Below are 15,423 nucleotides of genomic sequence, written 5' to 3'. Positions count from 1 at the left end.
TTTAACTCAAACTATTTCTAACTCATCTCATCTAAATTCAAATATATCACTATTATTCAAAAATTATCTTAACTAATATCATCTCAACTTACTATCCAAATTACCAGAACTTAAATAGCTATCAATCCAAGAACTTGTTTGAAAACAAATCCACGCATTTAATTTGTGGATGAAAAAGTATTATAATATTTAAATATTCCTTTATGTTTATATTGCATTCATGAGTACAGCTGGTTGCGTATAATGAGCCGACCTCGATCTGAGTAGTGAGTGATCTAGTCTCATTCGTTTAAGGTTTTTTTCCTTTTTCATAAGCCTCATTCGTTTAATGTTTAATCTGTTTTTAATGTGGTTGCTGGGTTACCCATTTTCAATATTTCTTGTTTCGATTCTTTAACTCTATCGTGGGTCGCTAGGTCAACGCAACAGTGGGTCACCCGTTATGGAGATTTTTGGTTTCTACATCTGGATATTTTTGGTACGATTCTAGAGATTTTTAGTCTAGCTTTGGGAATTTGTGGTTGTCTGTAGAGATTTCGATTTGATTTGCATGAAGACTGAAACCATTGTCACCATCTCTCTATCATCCTTAATTCCACCAAACTAAGGTGCAGCATTTCAGGCCATCTTTACCATAAAATTACTGCCATGCTTTTTTAAGGGCAGCAACCAATATGCACATATGAGCAACCACATCTTCACAACTATGCTCTATCTTACTTCAACCAACTGGTAAACCATTTTAGCAGCAACAAACATTGTTCACATGCATTTCCCTAATAGTTTAAGAAACCATGCATACAATTTATATCCATTTTGTGGTGCTAAAATTAATCATCAACCATGGATAGAATATAACTACCAAAGGTATAAAGCCATAGGCTATATGACTGGTATTGACTGGTTTTAATTGCAACTACTCAGAAGGGGATTCAATATGTGTGTTAGTATACCCAGTTCATGTTTAATTGACCTAACAGCAGCCACACAATAAAGCAACTAATTTCACCAGCAATAACTGGACCATACACAAGTTTCTAACTCAATAAAAGTGAATGCACCACTCCTTGTAATTAGAAATGACAACAAAACATTTATCAACATTGTTCAATACTGATAAATTGTAATTACCATGCAAGATTATATAACCTACCATTTATTTATAGGATTAATTCATGATTAGTCTGTAAACAGCCACCAATAACTGCACAGTTATGCCAAGAAGCAAAAATGGTCTAAAATGACATTACCTATTTATGAACTTCCAGCTTTAACATCCAATCTCGAGTCGAACCATATATATTCAGATCACTGTATATTTGTAGAAGTCGATCAACTTTTATATGTTCACACAGCCACCAAGGTAGCAACCAACCCCAACTGAACCCCTCGAAACCTGTGATAAAAAACAGAATTTGTTATTCTTCTACATCTGATTTTGCATTACTACTTAAATGAAAATAGTTTAAAGTTAGATACTTACATGCATGAGTTGCCCCAACAAACCACCAAAATAATATTATCATGTGTCCCCCTATTAGTTTACAGGGACATGGATTTTACAGTACTCCATTTCACATCTATACAAAATACTCTATGGGTACTAAGATATATCACAAGCCCAATAGCTCTCACACCTGCTACTCCGCTAGCTCCCACAAAAAATTATGTCTAACCTCCCACACCTATTAACAAAACCCATCCACTATATTAACCCCAAAAATTTCCAATAAATGTTACTTTTTTTTTTTAACATTTGGTCACTGAGTCTCCCCTTGAGACTCTCCCGCTGACTGCTGTTTAGCCGACAACCACCTCAAGATTTTGTTAGTTTCAAGTTACCTCTCCATCATTTTAATCATATCTCCTTTCATAACCTCTACAGTTGTCTTGTGATACTCAGCGTCTTTCTGATGTCATTCCACTAAGGCAGCGTATTCTTTATCCCGTTGATGGTCATGTTCTCTTGTTGACTCTAGGATGACCATTTCACCCAGGCCTCTTGCATAGCCAGCTCTATGCTCGAGTACCTCCCTAAATATAGCTGCCACTGCCTCTTCCGTAAATTCTTCAGGTTCCAACCCATTCATTTTTTCAACCATCTCTTTCTGCACATACACACAAGTCTGTTATATGGGGGATTGATCCCTTGCTGGAAAATCACATCTATTAACCAAGCATTAGCAACAAGTTCAGCTCTAGCTTACATTTCTAATTGGACTGAAAAGTAGAATGACTCACATGAATATTTTCTGTTTCAATAGTCATGAATTGATTCCTCTTCTTCGACTAGCAAACATCTTCGTAGAACTCCACCAAGTTGACCCCTTTAGAAAGCTATATGTCGAAAAAAAATATGGTCATCGCAAAACAATTCATGTTGGCCAAAAACATTACCTAAACAAATTTTGGATGCCTTAATCAACCCCAACTGAAACAGCCTCATCTAAATTTTTGTAGCTCTATAAATTGTCAACTTAATGCCCATATAACAACAGTGTACTGAATTGGTTTAGCTTGTCACCAAGTCCAATGTATTAACAAACCACAATGCACCTTCGGTAATTTCCAACCTTGACATGCATGACTGGCTAGTGAAAATGGACTTGTGTCCCATTAACATGCTACTCAGAAATTGATATACAATATATACTAGCATTGCCATCCAATGCAGCTCATGATTATGCACAACAGTTTATGCCATACAATAATTTGCTAATTTTTCATGTTAAGAAATATACCCAGCCTATGTGTATATTTTTTAAAGATCACAAATCTTATACCTTTTCCTCTAGAATCCTTGCGAACGATTTCCTCCCTACTGTATGATTGATGTTGCGCTTTTTGCGATTCTCTCTATTTTGGTTGGATATTTTCTGCACACAACAAGCCAATGTCATGAAATATGGTTAACATGAATTCATTCCTTCAATGCCTATGTCTAATACAAGAATAGAAAAAATGGAAACGATTGAAGACATTAGAATACATACCTTGAATGAATCACTTCCCCACCTATCACATAGTTTAGCCCATACTATTGGGTCGACCAAGATTGACCTGGATGCCAATGCCTCCTCATGGCTACCATATGAAAGATACTTTTTGTGCAAGCCATGGTGAAAAGCATTAAAAAGCTTACGCAATGCTTTCGTAATTGCCATTTGATGATTATAAAGATCCCAATCCAATTCGAAGTTACCCTACACATATGGTAATTGTTAATGTCATTTTCATATTGCCATACTATAGTGGAATTTTAAATAACATGAGTAAATGGCTTACTCGGACTCGCTCAATCAACTCGTCATTCTCGGCCTTGGGTACATCGGTCCATTGTCGATAACTCATGTCCACATTATGTTTCAATATCCAGGTGATTCGCGTCGTAAACATCTCGGCATTTTCATAACATGGGGCCATCTCTCCATCGTCGTTTATTTTCAGAGGTATTTTACCGTGCTTTTGAAGTTTGTCGAACTCAATGCACTTCGCAGGTCCCCATCCAGGTTTCTTCTGTTTGACTGGCTCCATTACAGGCATTGTGGTGGGCTTCGCTAAAAACTAAACAATCAGATAAACACATTATCCTGTTAAGGAGTATGTAATCTTGGCCTACTCCACATATCCTTGTTCACAATTAGCAACTTTTCAAAAGATTGGCAAATCATTTAGCCTACCAATATTGTCTCTCTGACTCTCAGGTCCCGGCCTTGGATTTGGATGTGGAGAACCCGCATCACTTGGAGGTTTGGTAGAGTCATCGTCACTTGGCTCATCAGGGTCTCTAGGGGTTTGTGAATTTATAGGGGGTCGACGTGGTCGGCCTATAAATGCGTAAGGTTCAGGTCGTCGTCGTACAAAAGGATCCCATCCTCTCCCCCTTCCTCAGACACTTTATGCCATCAACTCTCTTGAAATTCCATCGCACTTGACAGTGTATCAGCAATTATAGGTGTTGGACAGGGTTGAAAAGCACATTAGAACATAATATGACAATATCATGAGGCATATTCATGCAATGATGATTACTGGAACCTCACTAAATAACAACCCACATAACTTCAAGTACTACTTTTCTAGCATATTGCTTAGTAGTAAAATATTACCACAACACATACATGAAATAATAACACAATCCATTGCAGTCATCCTCCTATATTATGCTAACTATTAAGCTTACTAGAACTTGTAATAAAGATACATGTGTTGCAGCAAACAATTAGTGACTATTTGAGTGTGCGATGAGCTTTAAATGACCAAATTTTACCTCTTGTGTTGCTGCTCCTCATGAAGACTCTACTCCAGATTGAGACTGCCAGGCTATAATATGCAGAAACAGTATACTCTCCACCAACACTTTTGGCAAGTTAATGTGTCAGTTATCCATTCAAATGACTATGATAGTATAAAGCAGAAAAATAAGCATGCACGTATTTTGCCTGACATGGTCTATTGCCCATTAATTGTTGCAAAATTTAACTAATTAGCAGGATACCAAAGGTATACTAAAGCAAAATCACCACGTCTAGCTTACTTCATGCCCACTTCAAACATTAACTGTCACCCATACCCTACATAAACAGTCCAGCTAAGTCAACTATGTGCTTTTCTTGTCCCCCCAGGCCATTAATGTTAAGTATTACTCTCTCATAATTACTCTAAAGTGAGGTTCCACCATAGTCTCTCAACGATAAACTATAATGCCTTGAAACAATTAATGAGGTAATTTCATCCAAGTTTTCTGGGCATGCATGCAGTTGTTCAGTTTATTTATTCCTTGCCACTATGTTCCAACTAGCATATTAGTGATGTAAATTTTTTCCCCTTTCCCCATCCTCCTCCTGTGGCTATATTGATAGGTTGGTAGTGTACTTAAAGCTAACACAAAACCAAAAGGAGGATGTGGTGCAAACTAGACTATGGTGCAGGAAGTTGCACCCTTTAAATCGAAAGTTGGATTCCTTTAAACCGATTGCTTCACTCCAGCACAAATGTCTCTCTACATCATTTATGCATCTACGTTCACTGATCTTGTAGGTAATCTAGATGTTGCATTCTGTCCTACAGTTGGTCTGCAGACAGTAGGCTTCTTTTGAGTGGCAGTAAAGATTCCACACTCAAGGTAACTTCTAAAACTGTTACTCTTTCTTCTGGTAGTTGCAAGTCTTGAATTGACTAAGAGCTTTTGGCTCCTCAAGGTGTTGGAAAAATAGTTCTAAAGTTGGGCATTACATAAACAAGAATAGATGTATAGGGATTATGCATTGTCAAAAAATGGTGTCGTGGAAATGTATATAATGCCATCTCTTTAAGATTTGAAGAGATCGCAGAATGCTATGCACTGCCATAAGGTTTGTTTTATAGCCTCTGACTGAGTTTGTACTTTGAGATTGTGATTGAGTTTGTAATCACGAATAACTTCTTCTGTACCAATAAATGAAGTACCCCAGCACCTACGACTTGGAGAATGAACAAATTGTAGTCGATTATGTATGAATAAATTTTTGAATTTGTGTAAACACTACTAAAAAGCATGTATATGTAGATGTGGACCTCAGTTGATGTGGTGCTAATTTTTTTGCCAAGGATGAGCATATACATGACCTTTGATTGAAATTTATTAAAATTGTCTAGCTATGGGATATCTGGGCACAAAAGTTGAGACAAGACCTTCCAGGTCATGTAGATGAGGTATCTTCTATGTCTAAAAAAAAGGTCTTTCATATCTTATTCTGAATTTTAAATTGACATGTTGGTTACTGCTTTTGAAAAGGTTTATGCTGTTGATTGGAGTCCAGATGGTGAAAAGGTAGATTCAGGTGGTAAAGATAGAGTATTGAAGCTATGGATGAGTTAAATTGACCGAACCCCAATACGTAATTGATCGGTGTGCAACTATTGCGATAGCTATCAGATACCATATAGTGTTTTTGCACTACTTGAAGTGATAAGATTTTATTAATAACCGCTCACTCTCTCACTATCACAAGTTGATGCCATCTCCCGCAATGATGCACATTAATGATGGTTCTTAAAACTATTTTTTCCAACATGCTAAGAGATGCACTATTCTGGAAGGCATCACTCACTCTAGTCCCACATAAGCCAAAAATGGTGTTTCATACACTAACTATCTCGCAAGGAAAGAGAAGTGAACGATTAAAATCTTTATGATTGGTCCTCTATTTAAAAACGACACATTTAGACTTAAGTTTCAACATGGATAGATAATCTCAAAATAAATTGTGAAATGGCATAAAATGCATACAAGTAATTTGAAGTAATTTTGCTTCCAGAAAATATAACTTTGAAAATTTGTCCTTGTTGCAGTTGGAGTTTCAGTACAGTTATTGTGCACTTGTTTTGATCGTTTGCCTTGTTTCATTGTTTCCAACTCTAGGATCGTCTCACCCTTGTGTCCAAAGTTTCGCAATTACTTTAAGAACAATGAAGCTTCCTTGTAATTCAAAATGGGCAACGTGAAGTAGTTTCATAGCCATAAAAACTTACAGTTGCTCTTAGTCCATGACTCTCTTGCCCTCAAGTTTGTGAAGTACCATTTGTTAAATCAATACTGGCTTATTGGCATTAATATTACTTAATAATAAAAAACAGAGATTTTAGTATATAGTAACTAAAACAATTTCAATACTATCATAGGAAATATACTCGAAAATGCATAAATATTATGTTTGAAAAGCAAAAGTGTAGAAGTTACACTTGCTTTATGAAATCATTATTATGAAATGCATTCTGCAATATTGCAAAAATAGGCAGTCCAGCTGATGCCAGTGATGTTTGAAACGTAAAAATTGAAGGGTAGGCAAAGTTTATTTATAACAACTTAGCATGAGTTGCCTATGCGCTATGAATCAGATATTGAAGAAGTTACTCGCCCTCAAGCTTTCAAAAGTGTCCTTTAAAGTCACCTCCACAGGAGTGAAGTTAAGGCCTAAACTTTCTGCTCTCTCCCTGGATACCATGTAGGATGATGCAAAAGGATGGTCATCTCCGCATCTACAACATAAAAAGTGTAGGTCAATTTGTGTCTGAATTCTATTACAGCGGTAGTAGCTGTTATATGTTATAGAACACACTATCTAATTAACAGGTTGCATAAACCAAGTACAAAAGCTTCAAAACCGTCGGTTTGAGGTAAATGGCCGTTTAGAAAAGAGTTATAGTTATCTTTTTGTCCTGTAAGCATGTATGACATAGTAAATCTTGAATGTGTAACCAGTGTGAATCGAAAATTGACAAGTTGATGCTAGTATTGGATATATGGATACATCGCTTACTTTTCAGGAATGTTTATATCAGGGAAGAGTTCATGCATAAGCTTCACAAACTCAAAAAATTGGAGAACTCTTCCAACTAAACAATATCTTCCACTGGCTGATGGATTCTCGAAGGCTAGTATATGTGCATTAGCAACATCTCTAACATCAACCCATCTGGGAGACATAAATGGAATACTTTCAGCACCTGCATAAGAGAAATGTCAACTGCTTGCATCACAAAAGATTGTGCCTTTTAGAAGAGGGAATCAGGCAGACACCACTTTCTGGGAAAAACTAAGACGTTTTTAAAGATTATCAGCCGTATAGTTTCCAAAATTACCTTCAAAGGAAATGCATTTAGATCTTGATAACTTTCAATTTTTTGAAACATCCCTAAAGAATGAAATTACCATTGAATTATGATTCCTTCTTTGTAAAAGAAAAAAAAAAATCTTTAAACCAATCCTTTATAACTTTTACAAACAGTCCGAAGCAAAGTTGCATGCCACATAGTCGTTGCAAGAGTTCCATCATAATGAAGAAGACAAGTAATTCCAATAGATGTGTATAAGTACTAAAAATCGTTCAAGATGAAATTTGTAAGATTTATTTAGTATTAAGTTGATATAATTGGGATGTTATGCAGTGAGATAAACCATCTGGTGATCGACTTTTCAATTTTTTTTTATTTATTTTATTTTATTTATTTGCTTATTTTTTTTCCTGCATGTAATACCTGTAGTAGAAGCTACACCCATATTTTCTGCCTTTCTGTCAAGGCTGTGGGTGAGCATAAGTTAGGTCTTGCCATCTTTACCTTGACCTTCCATATGAAGCACCTTAAGAATGAGCAGTCATCTATTCCCATGTAATTGTTATAGTTTCAAATAACTCAGGGATTTGTACATAATAAGATTCAATATATTACTTCTAATGACAAATTTAAATCGTTTGGGAAAAATAAAGATGGATGAAGGGATGATAGCATGATGAGGATGCTACACTGGAGTACTCAGAATTCAGGAAAACAACATGAGTTCACGAATCGAGAGTAAGCAACATGGAAGGAAACGGCAGGCCACCCCTTTCATTAAAAGTACTGAAATAATAACTGATTTATTTTGGCAAATAGTTACTAATAGTTTGAGTAAGAGCTGCATTTGGATACAGACAACCACTATAGGAATAAACGTATCATGCATGCTATTGCTATTAATCCTGCTATTTAGCATATTCATTTTATTGCTCCCACTCAACTATATAGAACTTTTCACATGGTTCTTTCCAGCAAAAGAAAGTGACCCAGCACAAAACAAAATGCATGCAAATTTTCTTTTCGAGGTTTCTGCAGCGAGATGTGCTATCCTATGAACTATGAGAAGAAGAATAGAAAGTAAATAACAAATTAAATATTTACCCACACAATTCCAATTGAGAAACGTTTTAGTCACAAAGAAATCCCACAAAGTAAATCCAAAAACTTATGTGAGTTGATGTGATCTGTTAGATTATAAATATACTTTTATTTTTAAAGTATATCTAACGTATCATATGAAGACATTACAAATAATTGCATACACCTCAAAACAGGTTGCCAGAGAGTCAAACTTAAATAGGTTAGACGCATGGCAAACACTTTCCACCAATTAATAAGCACAAGTATTTGTTACTATTCAAATAGAAAGTTAACCGATCAAAAACAATATTCAAATAGAAAGGTAAACAATAATTTCACGGGCCGGATAATACCTTTCGCAAGTTTGAGAAATGGCTCCAAACTTGTATTGATAATTGGCTGTAAAAGGGGACCACTCACCCACCCAGGATGCATTGCTACCATGTCAATTCCATTTTCTTTGGAAAATTCCCAAGCAGCCTTCTCTGCCAAGGTCTTTGAAAGCATATACCAAAGCTGAAGAAAGCAATTATTTTTAGGAGACAGAAAATTTGTGTGGCTGCAATATAATTAGCCACTATCTAAGACTGCTGCTGATAAATAATATATGTTACACAACTAAACCGAATACAAAACATTTGAACACCATATTTACTAACGCAAATACGAGGAGGCATGGAAGGCATGCTTCCGATAAAATTCTTCCATGCCCCCTGGCCCCAGGGCAGTGGGGGCAGAATATTTAGGGCATATACCACTGCTTTACTTTTATCCTTTTTCCCTCAATACAAGCTTCTAGAAGCCAATAGAGAATTGGATGTTCAAATTAAGATTCTGCCATAGCCAACACTTGGCTCCAGTTCAGGGGCAATGGTTCACTTAATCATTCAAATATAGTGACAGAGACACAGAGCATAAATAAGTTTTAATGGAAAACAATATGTTCTTCAAAGCTATCAATAACAGTTTGATGCAATATAATTAATACTAAAATTATTAAAAATAACAAGATGAAGCATAGAAAACAATGCAAAGTGTTTCAGACTCTAAAAATCCCAAATAATCTAATATTTACTGATGTGACATTTCAAATGGTTTTATACTTAAATGACCTAATTCATAGTTATTTAATACAAGATTCGATGACATGGCTTAACAGAAGCAAAGCTCCTGCTTCAAAAAACATATAGCTTTTCGATATGAATAAGGTCACCTTACAGGGCTACACCCACAGAAGATAGGAGATAAACGATCAAGAGGAAAAAGGAAACAAAAGAAGGAAATAACAGACTAACATATTGTCTGCACAAGATAACTTGTCCCAGGCTTGCCCTCATATACGTGCCATTATGGTTTAAGGGAGAAGCAGTCACAAAATCATTTTAAAGTCCTCATATGTAGCTTCAGCAAAGAACTTGAGAAAAAGATAATATGTAATAAGAAATTAGCATATATATGTGAACCTTCGATTCCTCACAAAAAGCTGGATCTGAAAACCAAGTCTCATCAACTAACACATCAGGAGTAAGGGGTTTTCCATTGTATACAACCGCTGCCATTGAAGATGTTATAACCACCCTTTTAACAGATGAAACTTTAGCACATGATCTAAGAACGTTAAGTGTTCCCTTCACAGCTGGCTCAATTAATTCAGCCTGAAAGGAATTATAAACAAAGGCATTTGAATTGGGTAAGTTGATAATGCACCAGTGCATTTAAATGTAAACTCTTGCAAAGTATCTGGACAGACTATGGCATTTTTCCATCTTAAATTTGAATGAGTTCAAAGAGATGCTAACAAAGACTTGCATGTGAACATTAGAGAAGATCTATTGGTAGTATTAATTGTAGATAAAAGATGTATCCAATAAATATCAACAAGCATATGTGAAAGCCCAAGAGGGCAATTTCATCTGAATAAACCCATGAAAGAATAAAGTCACATCATGGACTAATTCAGATTATAAGGGGACTTGAAATTCATCCACTTTTGGTAAACAGCTAAGCATTATACGACCCATTGGGATAATACATGACATTTGCATTGGTTCAATTAGCATGAAACAGAACGAACCTGAGGATTGTTGGCACTGAGATAAACAGGAGTGGCTGTATGAAAAACGCCCTCACATCCATCAACCAGGGAATCAAACGATCCTTCTTCCAGTAAGTCTGCTTTAAACAAATGAAGTCTTTCCTTAGCTCCATCCAGCATAAGCAAGTGTTCTGTCTTCTTTGGGTCATCTGTGGCACATATTTAAAGTTGAACCCATAAAATGTCTACATATAGTGCATCCTTTCAGGGGGGAAAATCATCCATTTAGTTAAAGTATTATTCGATCAGTCAAAGTATGGATTAGAGATATGGCTTGCAAAATGAAAAAATTCCAGCGTATGGGTGGAGAGGATAGAGAGGTCATGGAGCGGCTCGCATGTCTGATTATTCCTATTTCTTCAAAACCTATTAAATTAATTGCATGGAGTCCTCCGGACAGAGGAAGAATAAAGCTCAATGTGGATGGAGGTTTTTGCGGGAATCCGGGTGAGGCTGGGGGTGGGGGCATTCTTCGGGATTATAATGGCGACGTCATTGGGGGCTTTGCGCATACATATGATCATGCCACCAATACCTTTGCTGAATGTAAAGCTTTGTATGATGGACTTCGGTTATGTTGGCAATTAAATTTACGGGATGTGTTGGTAGAATCAGACTCTGTAGTTATTGTTGGTTGGTTAGCATCTGGGATATGCAAGTTTTGGTTCCTTTGGGATTTTTGGGAGGAAGTACAAAGCATGGTACGTGAGCTCAATGTTTGTTTTCGCCATAAATATAGAGAAGCCAATATGGTGGCAAATTTTTTGGCAAAGCAGGGATCGCAAGGTTTGATGTCGGATTTTTATGATGCGTCTTCCATTCATGGGCAGATTTGGGGTTTAATTCGATTAGATAAAATTGGCTGGTCATATTTGAGACGGTGATCTGTGACGTTTTATTTTAGCTTTTGATTTTTTGGCACTTGAGTGTTGGTTGTACATTTTTGTTAAAATTTTTCGATGGCCTTTGAGATTGTTCCCATGGTATTCTTCCGCCATACTTTGAGGGTTTTTTTTTTTTTTAATATATCCATTTAGCATTACCAATATTCATATCTTTCCCTTCTTAAACATCAAGTTTATGAGATCCTAAAGAAGTTTTAAAGCATCTAATTTTGAAAGCAAAAAATAATCTTTTCTTAGTGATTATAAGGAAGTTTGGGGCAAAGTGAACCGACAGTTGATCGAAGCTGTTCAACTACTTTATAAGACTACAAGAGTTGGTTCCAAGATACTCAAGAAGCTTTTAAAAAAACAGCAGAAAATATATGTAGTATTAGCCGTATCCCTCTCTCATGGCAAAGGAAAATCCTATACACTCCCAACTCAAGGAGCTCAAAATTAAAGAAAACATCGATTATAGAAGAAACCCTTATGTACTCTGACGAGAGAATCAGATAATATGTGATAATAGTTTTGAGTACTTACTTGGGTCACGAACAGAGGCATTGACAGTGTATCCGCGTTGGAGCAAGAGTTTCACCAGCCACGACGCAATGTATCCTGACGCTCCGGTTACGCACACGACCTTCTCTGCTCCACCACTCATTCTTTCTCCTTGGTACCTTTTCTGCACCACCACTTTTTCTGTCCCTCTTCGCACCGACTTCTTATAAAACACCATTTCCGTGTTTGTATCCGGACGCAAGCCATGACGCCATACAAACCTGCTCCAATTACATTTTGATTGACCACCTTGCCGTAAAACACAAATTTCTTCGAGTCTATCTATAAAAATATAAATATTCATGTTGCCGTCAACGAAGCGGTGTATCCGGACGCAAGCCATGATGCAACATTGCAACCAGTTCCACTTACATCGACCACCTTCCATAGATCACAAAATTTTCCCCAAATTACGTTCAATTCAATATCTTCCAACGATTGATACTTCTGCATACGTGATAAACACTTTTTTTTTTAATTTAATTTAAAAATCACAATTTGTCCTTTGAACCCATGAAAAAAATACAATTTTTAAAAAACATATGCTAACCTGCTTGGCGGAAGAAACTTCTCCGACCACAGATGGGGAAGAGAAGTTGGATTAATCATGTCTTCGGCATCACTTGGTAGCATGAATGCACCCCGATGGTGCCATCGTGGTCAATCCAAGTGCACCATTCGAGATATTTTCCACCGATGTCAGTCCTGGAATTCACCCGTTAGGGAGATTTTTGGTTTCTAGTTCTGGATATTTCTGGTATGATTCTAGAGATTTTTAGTCTAGCTTTGAAAATTTTTAGTTGTATGTAGAGATTTCGATTTGATTTGCATGAAGACTGCTTGTGTTTAATTTGATTTGTTGTAACTTGTAAGAGTAATTTAATGATCAGTTTGGATATATGGCTATGACATTTTAACCTAACACATGATGTCTCTTGCGGGAGCATTTTGCTCGGATTAACATATGTAATAAGGACATTTCAATCTAACACGACATACGTAGATGATGAGGTATCAAAACTGCGTAATTAAATTGTTAAAGTGATTAAATTGTTTAAATGATTAAATTATTTGATCAAAATGAATTAAATATTTAATTATATAGTAAATTATAATATTTGAATAAATTAATAAATTCTGATAATTTGGACTTGAAAATATTTATAATACAGTGCTTCATATAAAATTTAATATTTTAAATTTTACTACTCTCATATAGGAGTAATCTGGAAAATACACACAAAGTGCAGCACTAAAAAAAAAGAAAGATCAAAGCAGCGTATCACGTACGTTGGACGTGGAGCACGATCACGCCAATCACCAAACCTGCACAGTGGATCACGCAGAGACAAGCTGGGAGCCTGGGACGGCTGGGACGCAAGCTGCAGGAGGTATACACCGAAACACACTCTGGAAATGGAAGCAGAGCACGGACAGCAGAGGGGCACTCGCCCGAAGCAGGAGCACGATCTGGGACCTCAACGTAGAGCAGAAACCGGAAATCAGCAAGAGAGAGAGCAATCCACAAGTAAAAAAAAAAAGGCACGCTGGGCAGATTCACACAAAGAGGCATTTTCGATTTTCTACAAAATTTTTATTTCTTCATTTTATCTCTGTTTTTTGCTGTGTTACGGGGGGAAGACATCTGGATTAATGGGGGGAATCTTTCATGCGGCACTTTTCTTTTTGTTTTTATTCACTGGGTTCAGACGGCGAAGGGGCTTGTTATGGACCTTGTTGTATAGAGGATAGAATAGGGAATTTGTACAAACTGTGTACAGCTTGTGTTGTATGTTGATTGTAAATTCTGGATATTAAAAATATAAGTGAATGCTATAGAAATGGAAATGAAGGATGCAGGGAAGATGTTTGATAGAAATGCTCATAGAGCCATACATATTATTGAGGAAGTCTTCGAGAGCCTTCCAACCTCCATACGTGGATTCAAATCCAAAATAATTGTCTAGAATGAAGTTCCACTGCCTCCTGCACTCTCTCAAATGCTCTCTGACATAACAACCCTCTCCAATAAGAAGATAACACATACACATGAAAATAACGACTACAGACTGTAAATAAAAGTAACTAAAAGCTGAAAAAAATGCACATTAAACTAAACGGTGCGCTTCAAGTCCTCTCAAACGGTGCGCTTCGAGTTTCTTTGACTTCATTTCTTCAACTAGCTCGCATAATCCACAAGCTACGGTAAGTCATCCTCTTCCCGACAGCCACTTCTTCCCTTTCAACCCTTCCACTAACAGAGATCATAACAATCTCTCCCCTTTAAAAGACATTACCTACAAGGTGGGGGTAGAGTTCCTGTATCTTCCTCAACAATTCTCAACTGTTATCTTCAGTTGGTGCCCCAACCCATTTAATTAGGACTTCGGTGACAGCCCTAGGACCTTGTCTCTTCATCTGGCATTCTACTACAGCTTCTAGTTCTGGTTGAATTTCTCCTTGAGTGTTGATGGGTGGTAAGGAAGGTAAGGTACGAATCTGGACTCCAAGCTTCCGCTTGAGGCAGGAAACATGAAACATGAGATGAATTCGGGCCTCAGGTGGTAATTCAAGACGGTATGCCACCTTTCCCAGTCGTTGGACCACCTTGAAAGGTCCAAAGAACCTCGATGATAGCTTCATGTTGTGACGGGCTACGACGGTCCTCTGGCGGTAGGGCGTCAAGCGGAGGTAAACCCAGTCTCCCACCTCAAATTCACTCTCTGTTCTTATTTTATCTGCATAAAGTTTCATTCTTTGTTGTGCAAATTCGAGATTAGCCTTGAGTAGTGCCTTGATTTGTTCTCTGGTTCTAAGATGTTGATCCCAGCTTCATTTGTGCATGTTCCTGATACGTAAACCATAAGCTTAGGAGGAATATATCCATACAATGCCTCGAATGGGGACATTTTGGATGATGTGTGGTAAGAGGTATTGTACCACCATTCTGCCCTAGGTAGCCATTGAACCCAAATCATGGGTTTCAACCCGGCATAATACCTCAAATAGCCCTCCAAGGTCTTGTTAAGGGCCTCAGTTTGGCCGTCTGTTTCAGGATGGTAAGCCAAACTATACTTCAGTGTTGACCCCTGTAATTCAAACAAATTCTTCCAAAATGAACTTAGGAAGGTTGGGACTCTATCCGAGATTATGGCCTTGGGAAGACCATGTGTGATACTCCGTTTTTATGTGTATTTTCACTGA

General features: G+C 37.1%; 1 protein-coding gene and 1 long non-coding RNA gene across 8 annotated transcripts; one reads left to right on the top strand and one right to left on the bottom strand.

Annotated features, from left to right (window-relative positions):
* The first annotated feature begins 20 nt into the window (after positions 1–20).
* On the top strand, positions 21–7,273 carry LOC122310629. 2 transcript variants are annotated; one of them, XR_006242650.1, is made up of 4 exons: positions 21–478; positions 5,041–5,125; positions 5,638–5,694; positions 5,777–7,273. It is a non-coding gene; the product is annotated as an uncharacterized LOC122310629 (long non-coding RNA). The 2 variants fall into 2 exon arrangements; XR_006242649.1 differs by lacking the exon at positions 21–478 and adding an exon at positions 485–3,449.
* Positions 6,632–14,279, bottom strand: LOC122310628 (phenylacetaldehyde reductase-like). Of its 6 annotated transcripts, none has more exons than XM_043124701.1 (8): positions 14,116–14,279; positions 13,510–13,689; positions 12,202–12,440; positions 10,754–10,923; positions 10,143–10,334; positions 9,033–9,195; positions 7,302–7,488; positions 6,632–7,020 (listed from the first exon to the last, which is right to left on the bottom strand). In XM_043124701.1, the coding sequence occupies exons 1-8, from the start codon at positions 14,268–14,270 to the stop codon at positions 6,876–6,878; spliced, it is 1,431 nt and encodes a 476-aa protein (XP_042980635.1). In that variant the 5' UTR covers positions 14,271–14,279; the 3' UTR covers positions 6,632–6,875. The 6 variants fall into 6 exon arrangements, with proteins under 6 accessions (XP_042980635.1, XP_042980639.1, XP_042980636.1 ...); XM_043124705.1 differs by lacking the exon at positions 14,116–14,279 and adding an exon at positions 12,770–12,924 and having other exon boundaries at positions 13,510–14,066; XM_043124702.1 differs by lacking the exon at positions 14,116–14,279 and adding an exon at positions 12,770–12,924 and having other exon boundaries at positions 12,202–12,666; positions 13,510–14,061.
* Positions 14,280–15,423: the final 1,144 nt, after the last annotated feature.

The sequence above is a fragment of the Carya illinoinensis genome, chromosome 5, assembly GCF_018687715.1.
Source record: "Carya illinoinensis cultivar Pawnee chromosome 5, C.illinoinensisPawnee_v1, whole genome shotgun sequence".
Lineage (NCBI taxonomy): Eukaryota > Viridiplantae > Streptophyta > Magnoliopsida > Fagales > Juglandaceae > Carya > Carya illinoinensis.
The sequence above is the reverse complement of the archived record's forward strand: the minus strand, read 5'-3'. Positions and strand labels throughout refer to the sequence as shown.

Bases quoted from the DNA above. Each gene is read 5' to 3' on its own strand.
- LOC122310628 (XM_043124701.1), bottom strand. From the start codon at position 14,270: ATGTGTATGTGTTATCTTCTTATTGGAGAGGGTTGTTATGTCAGAGAG. The intron at 13,690-14,115 runs GTATGGCTCTAT...TTGAGGTCCCAG, and splicing joins GAAGACTTCCTCAATAATAT to ATCGTGCTCCTGCTTCGGGC. The intron at 9,196-10,142 runs GTTCACATATAT...TGCTTTCTTCAG, and splicing joins CTTTTTGTGAGGAATCGAAG to CTTTGGTATATGCTTTCAAA.